At 43.6% G+C, this 22,502-nt stretch overlaps 1 protein-coding gene across 3 annotated transcripts in view; it reads right to left on the reverse strand.

Moving 5' to 3' along the window:
• The window catches only part of ttc3 (tetratricopeptide repeat domain 3), a 49,183-nt gene that overhangs the window by 15,039 nt on the left and 11,642 nt on the right, over window positions 1-22,502 (reverse strand). For all 3 annotated transcript variants that reach the window (XM_053687031.1, XM_053687030.1, XM_017488992.3), the window contains exons 16-29: window positions 20,115-20,166; window positions 16,896-16,986; window positions 13,711-13,860; window positions 10,296-10,376; window positions 10,071-10,180; window positions 9,845-9,971; window positions 9,614-9,724; window positions 8,242-8,343; window positions 8,053-8,145; window positions 7,907-7,968; window positions 7,521-7,663; window positions 7,042-7,359; window positions 5,604-5,843; window positions 5,466-5,512 (exon numbers count right to left, since the gene is read on the reverse strand). In XM_053687031.1, the coding sequence (XP_053543006.1) occupies window positions 5,466-5,512; window positions 5,604-5,843; window positions 7,042-7,359; window positions 7,521-7,663; window positions 7,907-7,968; window positions 8,053-8,145; window positions 8,242-8,343; window positions 9,614-9,724; window positions 9,845-9,971; window positions 10,071-10,180; window positions 10,296-10,376; window positions 13,711-13,860; window positions 16,896-16,986; window positions 20,115-20,166 (1,727 nt within the window). The remainder of the gene's footprint in view (window positions 1-5,465; window positions 5,513-5,603; window positions 5,844-7,041; window positions 7,360-7,520; window positions 7,664-7,906; window positions 7,969-8,052; window positions 8,146-8,241; window positions 8,344-9,613; window positions 9,725-9,844; window positions 9,972-10,070; window positions 10,181-10,295; window positions 10,377-13,710; window positions 13,861-16,895; window positions 16,987-20,114; window positions 20,167-22,502) is intronic.

Here is a 22,502-nt window from a genome sequence, read left to right on the forward strand (position 1 = left end):
GAAGGAAATCGCTCCTTCTCCAACTGCCGCACCGGCACAACGTGGGCAGCTTCCTGCCGAACATTCCGCCAGCCGGAAGGACCGCCGCGGCGGGGCGGGACTGACGCGACACCGGCCAGCGATTGGCGGACCCAACAGAGAAATTCCACCACTCAGGCGATGGCGGAAGAGGATAAAAGGGCGCGCTTCCGGCCGTACGAGAGAAGAGAATATCGTAGCGACAAGACGGACTCCATGCGTGTTTTCAGCGACATAGCGACTCGCAATCACCGATCACGACGGTAACCTCACGCCCTCGCTAATCTCTCTCTCTCTCTACAAAAGGTGCAAGCGCGGACGAGATCGCCGGGTGGTGAGAGTCACACCTACGGAGGCCGCCGGCCCGGGAAAGCCGCCGGCCCGGGAAAACCCCCGCCCCCGTCTCGGGAGTCCCGCCTCCGCCACGAGTAGGCTACACTGGCAGTCACGCCTCCACAAAACCCCGCACTCATCCCCACACAACCAACTCACCTCACCCTTGCACCAATAAGTCACCGTTTTTGAACGTTCTTCTGCCTCCTGTGGGTCTGTACGCCGCCCTTCCCCGGGCTAATCCCTCACAACTGGTGGAGGATGCGGGCATAGTACAGACTCGCCTACCACCAAAAAAAAAATAAATAAAAATAAATAAATAAAAAACCGAGGGGGGGGGGGGGGGGGGGGGGGAAGGAAAACCCCACAAAATGGACCACACCCTGCAACACCTGCTGGAGACCAGCCTCCAACAGCACGCTGTGTGACAGCAGCTCGCCGAGAGCCTTCAGGTCGCCACACAGACACTGATCGCCATGAGGACTGAGACCCCCGCCGCCTCCATGCCTCTCCCCGACGCAAGCAGCGAGATCCGCCGCCTACTACCCCCCCTTGGCCCCGAAGAGGACCTCGAGGCATACTTCGAAGCCTTCGAGAGTATCGCCCGCCGGGAGGGGTGGGACCGTGACGATTGGCCACGCGCCCTTGGTCCAGTGCTCACGGGAGAGGCCTGAACAGCCTACTATGCCCTCGAGCCGGAGGAGGCCGCGGACTACCTGGCGATGAAGGAGGGAGTCCTGGCATGGTGTGGCCGAACCCCTGGCCAGGCAGCTACTGAATTCCATCGCTGGGTTTATCGACCAGGTGCCCGACCACGTTGCCAGATGAACGCCCTCATCCGGATCACCAAACGATGGCTCCGGCCAGATCGGCATACCGCCTCGGAGGTGGCGGAGAAAGTGGCGGTCGACCGTTTCCTGAGGGCGCTAACCCGGGCAGAGAGACAGGCCGTGGGGGCACACGCCCCAACTACGCCCCAGGAACTCCTGACTGTCCTGGAGCGAACCTTGGCCACCCTGGAGCTCGACCCCGGGGAGCAGCAGCACCTTGATCGGCCCCTCGGTGCCCAGGGCCCCCGGTCCGACCGCCAGACCCGGCCCCGCTCCTGGAGGAACCCCCAGAGGGCGCCCACTTGTGAACACCCCCGAGACGAGCCCATGCCTACCGAGCCGGAGAGGGAAGCCGCCCGGCTGCTTACAAAACCATGGCTGGCAGGCTGCGCCCTCCATCAGCAGCAACCGCCGGAGGCCGGTTGAAGGGAGACCGGTAACCGCCCTACTGGACACCGGGAGCACGGTGACCCTCGTCCAGCCCTCCATCCTGCCTGAGGGGCGCCGCCCAAGCGGGACGCTCACCGTGACCTGCGTCCATGGGGACACCCAGGAAGTCCCCTCAGCCGAGGTCCAGATCCGGGGCGAAGCCGGCACCTGGCCCCTCCAGGTCGGAATCATCCCCGAACTCCCCGTGCCCCTCCTCCTGGGACGAGACTGGCCAGGATTCCGGATGGTACCGAGAGCCGAGCCCCGGAGATCGCGGCGACGTGTGAAGGGGATCCCAGCCCGGCCGGCCTACCTGGCCCAGGACGACGGAGAGGCCACCTCAGAAGGTAAGACCCCCCAAACTACTAACCCTCTGTCGTCTGTCTTTCCCCAGGTAAACCGGGAGGGGAAGTTCAGCCGGGGACAGAAGGAGGACGACCGGCTGAAGCACTGCTGGGCCCAGGTACGGGTGATAGAGGGGGGTCAACCAGAGTCCAGACCTGAGGCTCCCCACATCGTACTTCCTCGTCCGAGGGGGGCTCCTATACCAATGGGCCTGCCGCCGCGGGGAGCAGGTGGACCTACTGGTGGTGCCCCGAGCCAAGACGGCCGTCTTATTACACCTAGCCCACACCCATCCCCTCGGTGGCCACCTGGGGGCCCGAAATACCCTGGAGAAACTGCGGGACCGCTTCGTGTGGCCCGGGATGGACGCGGAGGTCCGGGCCTTTTGCCAACAGTGCCCGCAGTGCCAACGCACGACCCCGCGGAGGCCCCCGCCGGCGCCCCTGATCCCCCTGCCCATTATCGGCGTCCCGTTTGAGCGAGTGGGCATGGATCTCGTGGGGCCCCTACCCAAGTCTGCCCGGGGCCATGAATACATCCTGGTCCTCGTCGACTACGCCACTCGGTACCCTGAGGCGGTGCCGCTCCGCAAGGCCACCTCGCAAAACATCGCCAGGGAGCTGGTACTCCTCTTCAGTCGAGTGGGGATCCCCAAGGATGTGCTGACCGACCAAGGTACGCCTTTTGTCTCAAAGCTAATGGCGGATTTGTGTCGTCTGTTGCAGGTGAAGCACCTCCGGACGTCCGTCTACCACCCCCAAACCGACGGGCTGGTCGAGAGGTTCAATCAGACCCTCAAGCAGATGCTGCACCGGGTGGTGGACAAGGAGGGGAGGAACTGGGACCTCCTCCTCCCCTACGTACTTTTCGCCGTTCGAGAGTGCCCCCAGGCGTCCACGGGCTTCATGCCCTTCGAGCTCCTGTTCGGGCGGCGCCCGCGGGGATTGTTGGACGTAGCCCGCGAAGCCTGGGAGGAGCAACCATCCCCCTTCCGCTCCGTCGTCGAGTACGTGCAGGACATGCAAGCAAGGATTGACAGGGTGGGCCCCATCGTCCAGGAGCACATGCACGCGGCGCAGGAGGAGCAGAAGAAGGTATACAACCGCCCCGCACAGCCCCGGGAATTCCAGCCGGGGGACCGGGTCCTCCTGTTAGTGCCCAGCAGCGCCTGCAAGTTCCTCGCACGGTGGCAAGGTCCATATACCGTCCTCGAGCGCCGGGGCCCGGTCAACTACCGCTTGCAGCAGCCCGGTAGGCCAACGGACAAGAAGCTATACCATGTAAACCTGCTGAAAAAGTGGGTGGAACCAGCCCCGGTGGTGTCGGCGTTCGCAGCTCAGGACTCGGACCAGGGCAAGGGTACCTTGGTCGGCTTAGGGGAGGACCTCCCCCCGCCCAAAGACAGGAGCTTACCGAGCTGATCGACCAGTTTGCAGATGTGTTTTCGGCTTCCCCGGGGATGACTCAGCTGGTCCAGCATGAAATCAAGACTCCTCCCCGTGTAGTGGTGAGACAAAGGCCATACCGTGTCCCCGAGGCCCGGCGCCAGGCCATCGAGGAGGAAGTCAGGCGCATGCTGCGGGACCACATCATCGAGGAGTCCAGCAGCCCCTGGTCCAGCCCCATCGTCGTCCTGCCGAAGCCGGATGGGAGCATGAGGCTATGCAACGACTTCCGGAGGCTGAACCAGGTGTCAGAGTTCGACAGCTACCCCCCCCCCCAGAGTGGACGACCTGGTCGAGAGGCTGGGGAGAGCCCGATTCATATCGAAACTGGACCTCACCAAAGGCTACTGGCAAGTGGCGCTCGCACCGGAGGCAAGGCCCAAGACGGCCTTTAGCACGGCCACCGGCCACTGGCAGTATCAGGTTCTCCCCTTTGGGCTGCACGCCACGTTCCAGTGGCTAATGGACATCCTCCTGCGGCCCCACCAGCAGTTTGCAGCGGCCTACCTGGACGACGTGGTCATACACTCCTCCACCTGGGCCGACCACCTGTTCCACCTCAGGGAGGTCCTGAAAGCCCTCCGGGAGGCCGGCCTGACGGCGAACCCAAAGAAATGCCACCTAGGGCTGACGGAAGCCCAGTACCTGGGATACCGCATCGGACGGGGAATGCTGAAGCCCCAACTAAAGAAGATCGAGGCTGTGAAGGACTACCCGCATCCGACATCGAAAAAACAGGTACGTGCCTTCTTGGGATTGGCGGGCTACTACCGCAGGTTCGTGCCTAATTTTTCTGCTGTAGCCTCTCCCCTCTCAGACCTTACAAAGAAGGGCCAGCCAGACCAGGTGAGGTGGACAGCCGAAGCAGAAAGGGCCTTCCAGGCCCTAAAAGGGGCCCTCACCAGCACGCCGGTACTCCGCAACCCGGACTTTGACCTCCCATTCACCGTACATACTGATGCTTCCGAGACCGGGCTGGGCGCCGTCCCAGACCTTCGACGGGGAAGAACACCCGGTCCTCTACATCAGCCGGAAGCTGTCCCCGGCCGAGAGGAAGTATGCGGCGGTCGAGCGGGAGGCACTAGCAATAAAATGGGCCATCGAGGAGCTGAGATACTACCTGGCGGGCAGGCACTTCATCCTCATAACAGACCGCGCCCCCCTGCAGTGGATGGCCAAGGCGAAGGACACCAACGCCCGGGTAACCCGCTGGTTCCTCGCCTTACAAGACTTCTCCTTTCAGGTTAAGCACCAGGCGGGGGCCCAGCATGGTAACGCGGATGGGCTCTCACAACGAGACACCCTCTGGGCCCACCACCGAGCGGCAGTAGGCTCGGAGCTGAGGGGGGGGTACTGTCGCGACGGGCAGAGAGCCGGCGCACACAAGAAGGAAATCGCTCCTTCTCCAACTGCCGCACCGGCACGACATGGGCAGCTTCCTGCCGAACATTCCGCCAGCCAGAAGGACCGCCGCGGCAGGGCGGGACTGACGCGACACCGGCCAGCGATTGGCGGACCCAACGGAGAAATTCCACCACTCAGGCGACGGCGGAAGAGGATAAAAGGGCGCGCTTCCGGCCGTACGAGAGAAGAGAATATCGTAGCGACAAGACGGACTCCGTGCGTGTTTTCAGCGACATAGCGACTCGCAATCACCGATCCCGACGGTAACCTCATGCCCCACGCTAATCTCTCTCTCTCTACAAAAGGTGCAAGCGCGGACGAGATCGCCGGGTGGTGAGAGTCACACCTACGGAGGACGCCGGCCTGGGAAAACCCCCGCCCCCGTCTCGGGAGTCCCGCCTCCGCCACGAGTAGGCTACACCGGCAGTCACGCCTCCACAAAACCCCGCACTCATCCCCTCACAACCCACTCACCTCACCCTTGCACCAATAAATCACCGTTTTTGAACCTTCTTCTGCCTCCTGTGGGTCTGTACGCCGCCCTTCCCCGGGCTAATCCCTCACGTTATTTTTCATGATTGAAATAGGTTAAAAATAAAAAAGTAAAATAAATAAATAAATAAAATACAAAAACACATTACACTTATAAAACAATACTTACTAAGGGGTCAACTTTTTCTGTCTTCTTTAACACTAAACATATTGCATCTGGAGGGGGGGGGACAAAAAAAAAGTTAAACTTGCATCAAGGGCATTTTCTTGAATTTTCCCACAATTACAAAAATGGGTAACTACGCACCCATTTCAAAATAGTCATCAAGTATAGTGAACCAGGAGGGGTAGTGTTCTCGGTATTCCTCTAGAGTCCAAATAAAGAGGCGCATTTCTTGTGGCGGGGCTTGTCTCAGGTACTCTATTACAGTGAAGCTCTTATTATGAAATATATCATGTAGTGGGGGAAACTCCAACAGGTAAGAGAGATCCAGTTTTTCCAGCTCATCACCAAATTGACCAATAAAGTGCTCAGCAGCTTTCAGACCTGTGGTATAGGCAAAGAAAGAAGACAATGTAAACAACAACAAAAAAAAAAAAAAAAAAAAAAAAAAAAAACACACACACACACACACACACACACACACACACACACACACACACACACACACACACAGGAATCCTAGAGATTATTCACATAATTTTTTTTCTTTATATAAAAACATTTATAAACTCTCATGACTTATTGATCTATGCTGTTGAACCAATCTGCTTATACATTAGCAGTGTAAAGACTAGCAGAGTGAGATTCAGATAAAGGGACATGCAGTGTGCATGTTTAGTAGCAGGCTAAATCATACCAAACCAGACATGCCTCATTTATCAATCTTTTACTTGTGTTCTGGAAAGTCAAACCAAAAAAAATAAAATAAAAATAAAATAAAAAATTCTGGCCAGATTTACAAAAATATTTACACTAACCAGCCAACAAGTCTGTTCGGAGCACAGCTGATTTACATATAGAGGACACCTACAACGCTTCCTAAATAGTGTCCGAGATCAAAATTAGTGTGTCCTAAATTGAAGCATGTTGAAGTTAACGTCCCAAAAGTTACCCAGATGGTCCCATAGATTTTCAAAGTGTGGAACCGTAGACAATATTACCCACAACTCCTTGCAAGAGAAAGGAAGGATTGGGTGACTGTTTGCTTCCCCGCACTCAAGGATGCTTTTTAGAGGTTTAAATGAAATGTGGAAAAATAAATCAAGGGAATAGTACATAACTATATAGTATGTCCCAGTACTTGCAAACTCTTGCTACACACTCTTGAGTACGTACCTTCACTTCCTACTTTTAATGCGTAGTGTAAGTAGGCAAAATGAGACACAGTGTATCTCTTCCAGTAATGGCAGTAACCCTTCATAGGGTAGCGATGAATGTCTAGTCTTATTTGTCTTACTTTATGGGGTGGTTTTATATTCCCTGTTTTCAAGTCATTAATACCAAATGGCAGAATATAATTTTTTTAACTAAATATTTGTGTGCAATTCATGATAATTATACAACCTGAAGACTAGTAATGAAGAGCCACATTAGTGAGTCTCCTTATACATAAATTTACTTCTAATACATGAATGAAACTTCTACAAAATGCACACATTTACTTGTTAAGCATGCATATCCAGCTTGATAAATGAGGCCCAATGTCTATACAGCAAGATCAATGAGGAACATTGTATTTTACCAGCATTGTTAAGTTGCTGAGCCCATTCATGCACTTTGGGCTTGACGTCTTGGCAGTCACTGAGGTTATGAAGAAACAGTCTGGCCCAAACCCTGTTCTTTCTCTCCAGCAGCAGATCCACTAGCTCCCTGAGAAGCTGCGGTTCTGCACAGTCCTTTAACACGCTTACATGACCCTTATCCTCATCCAACTTCATCCATGGTTTCAGACACACCACCATACTAGAAATATTGTGACTCTCATCGTTAAAAAGATCTCGGTTTTTATCAAGTTGGTGTAAAACACGATCTCCGTACACAACACAGTCCTTGAGCGATGCTAGATGAGGGGTAGAAGTAAATAAATAAGCGTTAGTTTTGACAGTTGTTTTTGTAATTCTCTAAATAAAGTTCCAAGGGATAAAACTGTTGTAAATGTGTTGAGACTATATTCACAGATTTTATACTAAGCTCAGTAAACTGAATATCAAGTTCATTTACACTGGTCAATGCCACAGTCTGATCCTTTCTCAGGTCTATCTTCCATTTTTAAATTGTTCATCTCATTCTCAGATATGGATGTCTCCGCCCTTCGTTGTTTCCGCCTCAGCTTTCTTTCCTCTTTAGATTTCAACTTCTTAAGACTGTAATCATGTGAGGAAAGAGATGGAATATACCATGTTGATATTTCTGTAAAGCTGCTTTGAGACAATGTCTATTGTAAAAAGAGCTATACAAATAAAATTGAATTGAATTGAATTGAATGGAAGGTCACCATAACTACAGCAGTCTAGATATAGCAACAAAGATCACAGTATGGATGTTTGTAATAAAAGACACTATTTGTTGTTATACATTTAGCAATTTACCCATGGGCTTGTGCTTACCTTGTACATTTCTGTTTGACTCTCATCCCAGGAACTTTGCTTTTAGAAATAGGCGATTTAAACTAAACAGCAAAAAAGGACAGCATTCATTAGAAATTGAGGAAAATGTGATACACACTGATTATTCAGTTTTAAGTAACACTTACCTCACACTTAATAAGACCAGTTGAGTCAAATATCACAATTCGACAGATTGTACCTGTACAGTCAGGAGTAAAACATAAATCCTGCAGAAAATCCTAGGGAAGGGAAATAAATAAACAAAAACTCAGAACTCTCAAAGAGCAGAGGCATGGTGTTGCACATCATATATTCATCTGATCACCACTCCTTACCTTGTCATTCTTGTCAGAAAATGAAGCAGCTTTGAACTTTCTCCAGCAATTGATATGATACTCCACCTTGCAGTTCTGACAGCATGACAATCGAATGAAGCCCTGCAACAACCAAATACACGTCATCATTTGTCCACCCTTGAGTCTACACATTTATTTAATTGCACTTAAGTCAGTGAAGCTGTTCAAGTGTAACATTGGGACTTTGATCAGTTCCTTAGCTAGCCCCCCTAGCAAGTGGAAACTCCAGTGTGGTGCCCAATCCCATGTACCGGTTACCTGGAAAATGAACTGACTAAGCTAAAACTGGTAGCTAACTTAAATTAACGCCATAGCCAGCAAGTTAAGTGCATAAACACAGATTAAGGGGAACAATTATATGAATTCCCATGGAGAGGTTGTGTGTGTAGTCACAGTCATAAAATGCTAGCAGAACAGTTAAAGGAAAGCTTTGAGCTGCACATTTTCACACTAATTTGGTCTTGGTCAAGTCCCACCCACCAACCAGCTTGCTTCAATCATACCACCGCTACCACCCAAGGAGGGTGAGGTCTAACATGTGCCTCCTCTGGGACACGTCAAAAATGCCACGCGCTTCTTCAAAGTTCTGCTCAAGCTGTGTCACAGCACATCGCAACACACATTGAGGAAAGTGCAATCTGCCCTCCTCCACATACTTGAGCTCATGGACACCCACGATTGGCTACTGTCGCTGTGATTGACAGGGGAGCTAGAGCATGTCATCCCTCCCACCCAGAAAGCAAACAATTTTTTGGTCTCTTGGATTCCTGGCCAAGGATGGGTGTGGCTTCATCAGGTCAGGAATCGAACTCGAAATATCCAGACGATAGGGCTGACGCTTTTCTGTTTATTCCCGTTTTTCACATAACTGTGTGTTCCGATTTGGAAAATATTGCCGGTCTACCACGCATGCTAATTATCATAGCTAGTAAAATTGTTCTACTGACAGTCATGTGCAACAAAAAGAGGGATTTGGAAGCATGAGCTATTCTTACACATTCTGCATGGCACTAATTTTAAACCTACATATAAAATCATGGCCAATGTGATGTAGGGTTTAATTTCTCTCTCTGGTTGTTGAATCTATTTGTCCACCAGGTAACTACCAAAAAAATAAATAAATAAATAAAATCCTAATAGCACAGATGCAAAACCTGCTTGTCCCAAGTAACCGAGCTAATGATTTGGCTCATACAGTTCATGTAATCTACGCCATCTCCCAGGCTCGTCTACAGTAACAAATAATGCAGATGTGAACTTGGGCTTATGTTCCATTCCACCCAACGAAAGAGTAATTGTGTTGAAGTGCAGCGTGTACTCTAAAAAGTAACCACTGAGCATTATCGGATACCTTAAAGTCTGGATCTGTGAAATAGATAACTGCTTGTCCCAAGCAATGCCGGCAAACTGCATCTGGTTTAGGGGGGAATTTGCAGGTCTCAATAAGCCTCTCAAGCTGCTCCTTTAGAGAACACAACAGAAGGAATATGCAATAAGAACCCTGACGAATGAGACTACAAATGATCACACCAAAAACTCAAAATAAGCACCATCAAATATTACTACGGGTGCATAAACTCACTTTTAAATATTCAGGACAGGTCTCTTCAACAGTTACTTTAGTGGTTGGCCAGGTCAGTTTTCCTGGCATGATCTGCCTCTGAACCATCAACAGAGCCTTTAAAAATTCCTCTTTGGCTTTACTAAATCTGAAAAGCAGACAGATACGAATAAAAGTAGAATTTAAGCGGGAAACTAAATTCCCCTGCCTCACCCTACAAATTGAGCTAAAAGCACCGTGTACTCACTTGTGCTCCTTCAGTAAAACCTTTCCTAAACCATAATGAACCAAGGACTGGAACGTTCTGTTTGCTGAGGAGCTTAGTTTTTCACACTGCCGCTGAGCTTCCGCCAACTCCTACAAAAGAAGTTTTTTTTTGAATTTCATTATACATTTGCCACAAATACATATTCCAAGTTTCAGCAAACACTGGTACTTTGTGTAATCTGGGTGAAATTGGGTGTTCAGTTACCTCAGGTTGCCCGATTTCTATCAGGGCTGTAGCGTAACCATAGATCAACAACGTTCTGTCCAGTTCAGATATACAGAGATCCTGTGTGGAAACAAAAATAAATTTAAAAAAAAAAACTTTTTTTTTTTAAAATATACTGTGGAGTTCAACTAGTGGCTTCAACATATGTTCAAATAGCAGAATAATCAAATAATTTATTAAGGTAGTTTGTCAACCTTTCACAGAAATCTTCCTTTGTAAAAAAAATAATAATAAAAAAAACTACTTTCATTTGCAGTTAATATTTATTTCACCCCTCATAAAAACACCAAAAACAAAAAAGTGTTCAGTTTAAAATAAATAAATAAATAAAATTAAAAAAAGGAAAGTGGGGGTGGGGAAAACCAAAAAACCATCCCCACCACATTCTGGTCAGGAAATTCACCACCATTTGATGGTTTTGGAGCTCAAACACATCTGCTAAAGTAGGTCAGAAATAAGGAAGTTGAATCGGGTGTGTCTGAGAGGTGAAAGGTGTATACCCTTACTTTATGATGGTCATGTTATAATAAACATGAATTACTACTGTAAAAGATTAACATTTTTTTAAAAAGATTTTCTCTACTACACACTTTGCCAGCTGCAGCACAAAGAATTGAATTTTAGCTCATGAATGAGCACTAGGACTACAACTAACGATTATTTTGATAATCAATTAATCTGTCAATTATGTCTTCAATTAATCGATTAGTTGGATTTAAAGACAATTTTTATTTTCTGTATTTAAAATAATAAATAAATAAATAAATAAATAAATAAATAAATTTCACATTCTGCCCAATGTTGTCCTTCAAACATTGTGCAAATTGAAGGCTATGAGAAAGGTATCAAATGTATCTATGTGGGCCATGCTACATTGTGCAAAGGATTTTGCAAATATTAACATTATCATTTGAAAACAAAAAACAACTGATTGTCCACAGGCTTTAAAGCAGAAGTTAAATCACTATACTAAAAATGCAAAAAAAAAAAAAGAAAAAAAAAAAAAAAAAAAAAAAAAAAAAAAAAAAAAAAAAAAAACAAAACCACAAAGTGTTTAGTAAGAAGTTGAATGTTCTGCAGTAACACACATTCACTCATCTGAACACAGTAACACGTTACTTTATTCTGTAAATGTATTACATTTATATACAATGACATGTTCTTACCCCATTACAGTTACTGCACTCAAAAACAATTACTTTTGCTTCTAAATATAGCAAACAACATTTGATCAAAATGAATTAGTCAGTTATTGCGTGCTGTTTGACGCGCAAGCATGGACTCGCGCTCATTCGGTGAAGATTAATGGAGACTCACTTGCTGTCAGGATGAATATTTATGTAAAATGGAAATACTGGCATGAATTTCTAACATATACAGATAAGGATAAAAAGGTTTATTTAAAAAAAAAACAAAAAAACACCCACATCGGTCACGACAAGCCACGTTAATACACTTAGAGTTTGTTTGAAGCGCTGAATATAAAAACACTCATGTTTTGGACAACCCGGATTGTACACTTTTCTTCCAGCAGCTCACTCTGTGACCTCCACTGATTCTCAGATGTGCTTTATGCATAGTAATGCATTTTTCACCGTTGTGAAGTGACGTCACTGACGAGGCGGTTATCCACAGTGACGTCACAGAGCTGACTCATCCACAATGAAATTCGTTGTAGATTATTTTCATTATCGATTTTTATCCAGTTTAGCGATTACTTTTGTAGTCCTAATGAGCAGAAACTGTTCCAGGCTGAAATATAGCTCATTTTAGATGATGGGTATGGTATTCTGTAACGTTTTTAACTAGATACCACAGCCATGCTACACACGGCAGAAATATAAGTTATGCTTCAATGCCGCCTCTGTGCGCATCCGGTGTTAAAACAACAGGTTGATTAACAGAGAGGTGTGTTGTAAGTGGTGTCACTGCAGCTCATTTCATACAATATAAAAGTGGTCTCAATATCCTGTTGCCTAAAGAGAAAATCATTTTATTGTTGTATGCCATTTAAAGTTTAATATGCTGCTGTGCAGTGAAAAAGCATCTCACCGTGCACCTGCCCAGACATGTGAGGATTTTTTTTTGCAGCTCTTGCTACACTCCCATCAACACAAAGTAGAATATCTTCAATAAAAGCTGGATTGTTTCACTTCTCTTCAACATAACTGGCATCACAAGCATTTCAGGCATTAACAGAGTAAGAGCTTTGCAAATTTGACCATGTTGATCATTTTTAAGAATAAAATGTGCATTAAAAATACTGGCTTCATTGAAACTTGCCACATTCAGTCACTACTGGATCATTTCTGAAGTTTTACTGAACACACGGATTTCACCAGTGTCAAATCTCTTAGTTACGTTGCATTTAGAAGCACTGGTTTAAATAGGCAATAGCACTACTCACTAATTTTCAGATGCATTACTTCCTTTCCTAAAATAGGTCATTTCTCTTCTGTTAAGATTACAGACTTCGTTAAAAGATGTACACTGCTAATTATGCGCATGTAATTAGAGACAAGGCACTTGGTGTCTGCATTACATGCGTATCAGGTCATGATGACAAAGCAGCCGGCGCCACATGTATCTGGTAGCCTTGGGAGAGTGCGTACGATAAGGTGTGTGAAACATATACGGAAGACAAAACAATGAATAAAATCTGGTCTAACAGAGTAGCAGTAAGGAAGGAAACATGACGTTTCATCAGCGTTCCAGAGAAAACAAAAGGTTTTTCAAATCAAAAGTTTGAGCTGTGAGATGTGAACTGGTGACAGAATAAATATGTTAGGAGATATGCTGTAAGCAGCTATTTGTATTTACAGAAGTATGGCAAAGACAAAAGGCACAAATGCTAGTTTGGTTATCTGAATTTGCAGTAGGCTTGAAAGATGCCACTCTCTTTACTACAGGTCTTTTTATACCTACAGTACATGACCAACAGCCGAGGCACAACAGACATTAGGGTATGGCCTGTAGTTAAGGACTCTGAACAGCACAGACTATAATATATAGCAACATGACCGTCCAATGGAAAAAATCTGATTCCGATAAATAAAAAGTTAGTCACTAGTACATGAATCTACCCATGACAACCACAATTAGCATATAACCACTGAGGGCACTTTATGTCTGAACCGCCAACCCTGGACGTGCGAGTCAAACATGCTAACCTGGAACTTGTTTGAAAGGGATCCGCAGTCAGTGAGGTAATTCCTGTATTTTATTTTTAATAGACAGCCAAGGAATTAACAAAAACAGTGTAATATTTATTTTTTTTAGTGCATTGTAACAGTGTGGTATTTTGAAAAGCTTAAAGTTATGAAGTTAGTTCCGGGGGTGTGCTTCGTTTGCCTTGTTGTAATTGAAGTGCATGTTTGTGGGCGTCATAGCTCACCTTGGTCCCAGTTGAGTGCAGAATCCTGAGCGCCTCAGAGAATGACTGCTCTGCGTTGCGGCAGCGCTGGTCACTGAGCGCAATATGAGCGTCCCGTACTGCAGCACAAAACTGCTCCTTGCTGCACACTTCATTGCTGCTGCTCTGGGCCTTTAGGGAAAAACATACGCTACCTTTAGAACCAATGGACTGGTTTTCTCCACATAAAAACGAATTCTTAAATATGACGGAAGCATAACAATGGGCCTCATTTAATCAACGTTTTATTAAAGGTTATACAGTTCTCTGCACATGGCTAGTGGTTTATGATTGGTTACAGGTAAACAAAACTTCATACTTAAAAGGTCAAAAAGATAAGACCACTGTGGATCATCATAGAACATTAGAATTAACTAAATGGTTCAAAACTAAAATGACAAACTTTGAGAACTGCTGAGGAGAGTTACTTCATCTTAGCCTCAAGATCAAACGCTTCTTCCATCATGTATAAAGATGCGTGGCTGCGGCGTGACCTCAGCTTGCTTAAATCTTGCTCGAGGGAGTGGGCTGTGCCTATGCTTCAAATCAGACGTTCAAGAACATCCTCCTGTTCCCTCACAAAACAAGACTAAATATAATGAGCAGACGCGCTAGACGTCCTGGCACCCACATAAGTGTTGCTCCGACCAAGTATAATAAACGAATCAACTAACGATAGTGAAGAAATAACTAACAGATAAAGTATTAACTAATTAGTAAAAGTATGAAACGAAAATCATTTTTCATAGCGCAAGCAAAGCTGGACTAAAAACTTCCACCGGATTTTGCCAAAAGTTTGGAAACCTCAAACTACTCAATTATCATTTTATTCACACGTAAAGCAATATATTATTGTGGTGTTTAAAAATAAATAAATACTATTAATCATTTAATTAATCAAAAGTGAGGGGCTTGAAGTGTGTGTGTGTGTTTTTTTTTTTTTTAAAGTATAGCTCTAATGGCTCTTCTTACTGTTCATATTAACAGCAGGGTACGATGTCATTTTCACACTTATTGGAGCACGGTAATCAGTACTCAAGATGCGTGTATTAATGAAAACCTCACAGAGCACCTACTGTGAACAAGAATGTGTTTTCAAAGACCTAGGAGACAGTTTTATCTGTGTGCTGAGCTTGGGTAAGATGTTTTAAGAATGGGCTTTTGTATATATGATGCTGTTAATAATGGGCGTTGGTATGTAGGGAAGCGAATTGAGGTCTGAACATTGAAAGGACAACACCTGTGTTTGCACATGAAGCTTCGGTAAACTATTCCTTTTCGCAAAGTTTTGTGCCTGCTTGCATCTTTATCAAGAAGAAAACAAAGTTACTAATCTATCAAACCCTATGGAAAAAGATTTCATTTCATACTTTTAATAAATCATTCTCAATGGTGTAACAAAACTGGCTAAAAAGTTCCACCAGACTTGCCAAAAAGTTTCAGAAACGCTACACATGGCATTTCATCATCAACAATCACCTGGAAATTACTAGGCACGTGGACAGCAGTGCCGATTTGCATTTGTTGACATACACAAAATTCCATAAAAGGTAAAGCTCACAGAGCCGATACGATGAGCAACAGGCAAAAAAAATCTCTCAGCCATAGAAATGAAAGTTATTTTGACTCATGTGCAGAAACGTAATGTCCTCCCTGATGCCATCTTAGACAAGGATCCGTGTCATCTGGAAGCGAATGATCAGCAGCACACTAGCGAGTGTACGACATATCGTGGCTTGAGATTAAAGAATATATTGGTAACCAATATGTATAACTAACATTTAGCATTATTACTTAGAAGCATAATCTAATAAGTCAATCAATACTAGATAACAAGCATAATCTAATCAAGTTATAAGTGTTATAAGTATATTCCAAGTGTGTACAGAGTTGAAGGAATTCTGTGTTTTTCTGCATCATCCTGAACCTTTCAGCACAGCAATAAATTAAACTGATTTCCCATTAAGACCAATTTGAAGCTTGCAAACCAGTACCAGGCTGAGGTAAGGTACTCAAGTGTTGGGCTGGGATGAAAGCCAGAAACTCATTAAGGTAGCGGACGTGAATTGGGTGAGGGGAAGAAATTCACTAAGGTGCACAGGTGAAATTGGAACTGAGTAAAAACCTTTCTAAGAAGCAATTAACTATGCATGCGCCACAAATGCAAGATATCATATAGACGTGAATAATTAATTGTGGCGAAGAAGATTGGTCCGTTTTTAATGAGAAAAGGTAAAACCATGCCCAAGATGAGCTCGCTGTTGCCGAAAGGTATAAAGGCATGCGTGTGTTTGCATAATTTAGACTGTCTGCAGAGGTCTCACTTTATTGTTTAAATAAAATTTCATTTTTTGACATCCATAACCTTTGGTTTCTGGGAGTATTTTTGGACTTTGCTTGGAGGGATTATTCCACGACAAGACATACCAGATCGGTCACTTAGTGCTGGTTCTAATAAAGTGCTGAACAGCATTAAAAGACGAAGGCAATGTTATGCGTCACTGTAGTCCGTCCTCCTTTTATACTGTGGCGTTCTTTATCGAATTTGTTCAAGGGATTGATGTTGGCTTGCTTTGTTTATATTGTTCATATTTAATGTCTTTAATTAATGTCATTAATATAAAACAACTGGGTTTCGCAAAAAGTTCAATAAAGTTGGGTCAAGTTATTTAAACATGACAGCGTGATTCGTATATAAAACTCAGTAATTCGTCGCAAATTATTTGGTTTGAAGCCGAACAATCGGGGTATTTTTATCATTTAGTGTTTTTGTGTAAATTTCCACACTCAAAAGGGTGAGTAGGATACAAACTTTTTTCCCCCTCGAAATTACAGGATTTTCATGAACAGCAAATTTCGTGTGTAAATGCTCCTGTGCACAAATGAATAATATGAATACTTCTGTTTGTATCCATATGAAGGATAAAGGAAGCCCAGTGTTTGCACATTTATAACAATGCATTAATCTTAAATAGATTAAACAATTCATAAATATTAAAGATACATTTTAGGTATACTAATAACTTGTCAAAAAACAAGAAAGATTATGCATTTCATGTATCAGGAAATCTAGCATTGAGAATGCTTATAAGGCTGATCAAAACTTCAGCATGAAACCACACAGTGTCTCGTGCAAATATGCATTTAAAGGAAGTCAGATCATGTACCTTTTCCTGTGTAGGAGGCTGTTTAGTCCTTACAGACTGCTTCTCTGGAATGCCTGACGCTGCTTTTTTTGCCTTTCGGTCCCCCATTTCACTAGAAGCGGAACAGAGACAGAATGAATATAAACATGAGATAATTTGGTGTATCCCTAATATGCAAGTTCATTAGCTAGCTGGAAAAATAAATACATTTTTAAAATTTTAAACAAACCTCTGTGCTGGCCCAATCTTACATTATGGTGACCTATAGGTTAACATTATTTAAGCCCATGAGAAGTATGAGAAGTTAATTTAGTTAAATACAGTAACGCTGAATAATGAAAATATGGCAATACTAGAATTTCTTGGGAGGGGTTGAAGTTAATTTGATGGCCATGTCTTCATTTTTGCCTGACTTACCATTAAGAGTTGTAGAACAGTTTTTCACTGCAGAGTGCTGTATTTTGTTTGGGTTTTAGAACAGTTTCTACATCATACATGTACTGATATGAACAAGCGACATTTATAAACTGTAAACATCACGTAACAAATTGCTTCATATTGATCAGTGGACCATTTATTAATAATTCTCCGGTCAGTGGGAGAATAGAAGCTGGTAACTGCTTTCTCAAAACCTTATCAATTACACCTAGTGTGTGTGAAATCTGAAGAGCAACCATGATAAAAACACTAAAGTTTCAAATTTATCCAAATTTTATTATGCAATACAAACACAAGGAGGCAGTGGAGTCACTTAAAAAAAAAAAAATACTTTAGTTGCTTTATACCATTTCTACAGCATGTGCACATACTGTACATCCCTAATTAACCTTCAACAGTTTGCACACTACTACCTCCATTCCACCTTGCACCTTTGTTTACTGCACTGTATTTATACCGTAATCCATGTCTCCAGATGCAGTCATACACCACTTTTTTTTGTTTTTTTCTTGCCTTATTCCATTTTCATGTTTTTTGCACTGTACGGCCAGCCTACCTCCTTGTATCTTTGCCCTTTACATTTAATAGGACTTGCTGTTTTGCACCTCTGGTTAGATGCTTGCTGCGTTGCGTCGGCTTTGTACTTGTACTCTGATCTATGACAAAGTTGAATCTAATCATTTGTCCTGAATTCACAGCTACTCTACAGCCCTCCTTGCCAAGAGCAACCCAAAAAACAGGTTCCTTTAATAAGGCATGCTGAAGCAGTCAAGATAGTCGACCAAGAATTAAGTAGAATGTTCGCATTTTAATTTAACTGACCTCTTGTGGCATCCTTGAAGAAGGATGTCGGTGTAAGATTCAGCGTGTATGTTGGGGAGTATAACCCTCGCATAGATACAGTAACATCAGAATACAGCATACACATAAGACCAGTAAGCAGAATGTGGATAGAGGTTTAGTTTCTTGATTACATTATGACAACCATAAGCAAGGACTCTGACCCGCGGCCCTTCGGCGCACGTGCTTTGAGCTGCAGATCCAGCCGAACACGTCCAAAAAAAAATAACTTGAATTCAAGTATGCATTTTCGGCTGGCATTTACAGTGTAGTTCATTGGAATTAATGTTACTTGATCATTCAGGTGTTTACTGGTGAAAAGTTCAGCCAATGAACTGGTTTTCTTTCCTAAATTAGAAAAATAATAGACGGAATGGTATAACAGAGGCTGGTGTTGATTTCTTTCTAGCTCTGATCGTCAACAATAGGCTTCAGAAATTTACGGTCATAACAAGTGACTCGATACACTTGGTGAAACCCCCTAGCTTTCCCATGCGTTGGGAATCATTTATTTAAGCCCAATTTAAGCCAAATTTTTCATATTATGTGTCAAATTAGTGACATTTATCAAATTTATTGATGTTTCAATAAATCATACTTATTTGACACCAGCTTATTAAATAATTTCTGAGTAACAAAGAATATTCATAATTACATTATAGTGCATTCTTTGGCTAAGGGACAAGATCTCACACTCTTTACTCTCTACATGCTGAGCTTGCTGAGGTAGAACAACAGGTTTGCCATTGATTTAAGACACAAGCAATGGTTTTCCCCTACTGAGCACATCCCGCACACACACGAATACAAAAGGTTCACGGGGAAGAACAAGCTCGATTCTTAAAATGCAAGGACTAGTGTAATTAATCACATTTAGCTTGTAAACGCAGTGCCACCCTTTGTGATTTGTGCCGACATGACTAACACCACAAAGATAAAAATATATCATTGTTTCAACATAAGCAATGAAGAGAAACTTTCCCCATACACATTACTATGCGTCAAACAACGAATTGTTCGTTTTGGAGAACTTTCGAGAAGGATGTTCAGTTGAATAAACAAAACAACTCTGAAGCAGTTTCTAACTTTGCTTTTTTTTACGATTTCTATAAGCACACTATACAGGATCGAGGAGGTGCATGTGATATACATACTCCCCCAAAATACAGGGTTCCACTCAGGATCTTTTACAGCATGAATGAAATGAAAGTATACCATACAGTGAAAATGTTTCTAGAGGTTTTTTTTTAATCTAGTAATGAGGCTGGCTCCAGCATTCACTTACTGTTTTTTTTGTTTGTTTGTTTGTTTTTTAAGAGGAAGAAGTTATTTTTGGGGTGAAACGTCTGAGTATTGAAAAGAACTTTAGATAGAAAGGGCAAATCCTATTTGACTTGTTATTAAACAATTTTCAGGTCCCATAAACACCTTTTCTACAACTGCGACATTTACTGACATTTAGCCTTAACCACAGAAAACAGGAGAGGACAAAAACAAAAGTGAAACCTCCAAGACAATGAGCACAGAAAACGAGCAGATAAACAAAGCTTAGAAACGGGTGTGTTTTAAAGGCTTGTCGAATGCATTTGGAAGAAGAAGGGGGAAAAAACATTTAAAAAAGGTGCTAGACCGATGTGCTAAGAAGTTAGCTAACGCTGCATCTGAAACTTTAGTCTAAGTGAGCCGAGACCACAGAGCTCACCAACATAACACCAACTTTGTGTCTACTTCGCTTCTCTGCGAGAAAACACTGGGGGGGGGGGTAATTTTTTTTTAATGTTAAAACAGAGAAAGATACAAACAAATAAATAAATAGATAGATAGATAGATAGATAGATAGATAGATAGATAGATAGATAAAGTGTTGCCCTGAGGGGAAAAAACGTATGAAGAATCCGGACTTGACTAAAACTCGGCGTAATTCGGAGACAGAAAAAAAGGAGCTGCTTTAGCTCAAGTTACCTTATAGTGTCTGTAAAGAAGTCCTCAGTTTGAGGGAGAGTCACAGGTTTACCTGAAAACAGAAAGATCAGTTTGAGAAGTATAGCGGAGAAGCACCGCATCAGACAAGAACCCCTCCTTCCCTCTGCGGTATGCGAGAGAACTGGCAAGACCGGAACTTTAAAAACAAACACACGCGCGCGCGCTCTCTCTCTCTCGCTCTCTTTCTCACACTTCCAGAGAAACAAAGCGCGTGACCCACACTGTCATTAGCAGCTGCCTTTGAAAATCCAGTCCCTGAAAACGTAAAAGTGCCAGAACGTCGGGTTATCCTCCTTGCACGCTTTATAGTTCCCTTTAACTGTTTGCGAAAAATGGGTCACGTGACCTATTTACCTTCCCCCATTAATCTACCCTGTACTGATTATTCGAATATGTGTGCAAACTGCAAACGTTTCCACTTCCGGTTGAAAAAGAATTCCGTCGTCTTTGGTCACACCTAAACAAATCGATGCAAACAGTTTGAGGAAGCATGCAACCAGTTTGTGCTGCTTCATAAACTTATGCGACAGAGATTCAGATTCACCTACATGCCTACAGAGGATACAAAAATTGGACACAAAATGCCCTCTTAAAAGTTTTTGTGAAAACTTAATTAAACCAACTCACAAACAACCAGGCGGGTAGACAGAAAACAAAAAATTTCCAATACCCAGCTTGCATAAGTATGCACACCTTTTTATAAATGGGAATGTGTCAGGGTTAACTCATATTCAATACTAATTTTTATACACCTGCCATCAATTAATGTGACTGATTAACCCCAAATAAGGAGTAAAGGTGTTCCTATATGATTTTCCTGACATCATTTGGTAACATCCGACCGGAAAGGCCGTGGGTTGTAAAAACTGCTTACAAAGCAGGTACGGGTTCTCATTGTTAAAAAAAATATCAATCAGGAGAGGGTTACAAAAATGTTTCCAAGCCAATGACTATACAATGGGATACTGTAAAGACAATAATCAACAAGTGGAGAAAATATGGCACAATGGTGATGTTACTAAGGACAAGACATCCCTTTAAAATGAATGAAAAGACTAGTAGAAAACTCAGGGAGACTGCCAAGAGGCTAAGGCTGGTGCCAAGATGTCTGAACCTGGAGAGAACTGCTCTGAGAACACAAAGGGCACTTAGGATATATAGATACACCCCAACCCCCCTCAATGTTGATCACCTTAAACTCACCCAAGGTCTATATGCATTAGACAGCATGTTATAGTAATGTAAATAAGTTGATTTATACATGTTTGGTATCATTTAAAAGGTGTCGGTGTGTCTGGAAAAATGGTCTCGTTCAAACCACCATTCAAGATCTAGAAAATGTAGTAAATATGGAATGCCACTGAGAGCATACTCTTGCTGGGTCCTTCATACAAATCACATCCTATATGTAAAGAATGTACAGTCTTCCACAGACATCTAAGGCCCATTCAATAATAAATACCAATTGCCTATTTGCAACCCCTGAATAATGGGCCCAATTTCCAATTACAAGCACAAACACCACCATTTGGTGGACCTACAGAGTATCTGGGTATTTAGGGAAAGAGGGCAAAAGATTCAAGGAATCTGTAGACAGATCTCCTGCACAATTATTGTGTGTAGTTTCATCACTAGGTAAAAAAACTTCGAATGATCTTGTTGGTGTTTTATTTAATGTTTTAATATTATTGATCACTGCTCGTTATCTTCTGAATTGGATTAAGAATTGTTATTGAAATTGCCTGGTTAATAAATTATGTTTGAATTTATTTGGACCTACCCTGAAATTATTGGCTCCAGTAGATTACGTTAAGTCCATGTTACCTCAAATCTGTGACCAGGTTAGTACAGGCTAAAATCCAGGTTTAGGTGGAACATTGGGGCACACCAACTGAGATTTTAGAGTCCAAGCTAACAACTTGACTTTAGTTAAGTGTACTTAGACTTTAAAGGCTAAAAGGAATTTCCATTTATAACAACATAGTGTTGACTGACCAATCTAAATAGGGTGAGCCTTAACCTCTGATTATTGTATCATGTATTATTGTAATATTATTTTTAGATATGTGTACATGGAAAATCATGGCATGATTATACAAAGCTACTATTATAGAAAAGTAAAATTGGTCTGATAGTAGTGATCATGACCTCTGACTAGAGATAATGTTGCTCTAACTAAGTGTGCAGATCTATGGGGACTAAAAGTGCTTTTTAGAAAAGCGCAAGCATGGGCAGCCATCTAAACTGTATTAGTCAATTACCTCTGTCTAATGACCAAGACTGGCGAGGTTGTGACCGTGAGATTGGCGTACACGGCCGGCGTGAGACTCTAAGCCATATTGGAATCCGAATGAATGAGCGCAATCT

This window comes from Ictalurus punctatus, chromosome 16, assembly GCF_001660625.3.
Source record: "Ictalurus punctatus breed USDA103 chromosome 16, Coco_2.0, whole genome shotgun sequence".
In the NCBI taxonomy this organism is placed as follows: domain Eukaryota; kingdom Metazoa; phylum Chordata; class Actinopteri; order Siluriformes; family Ictaluridae; genus Ictalurus; species Ictalurus punctatus.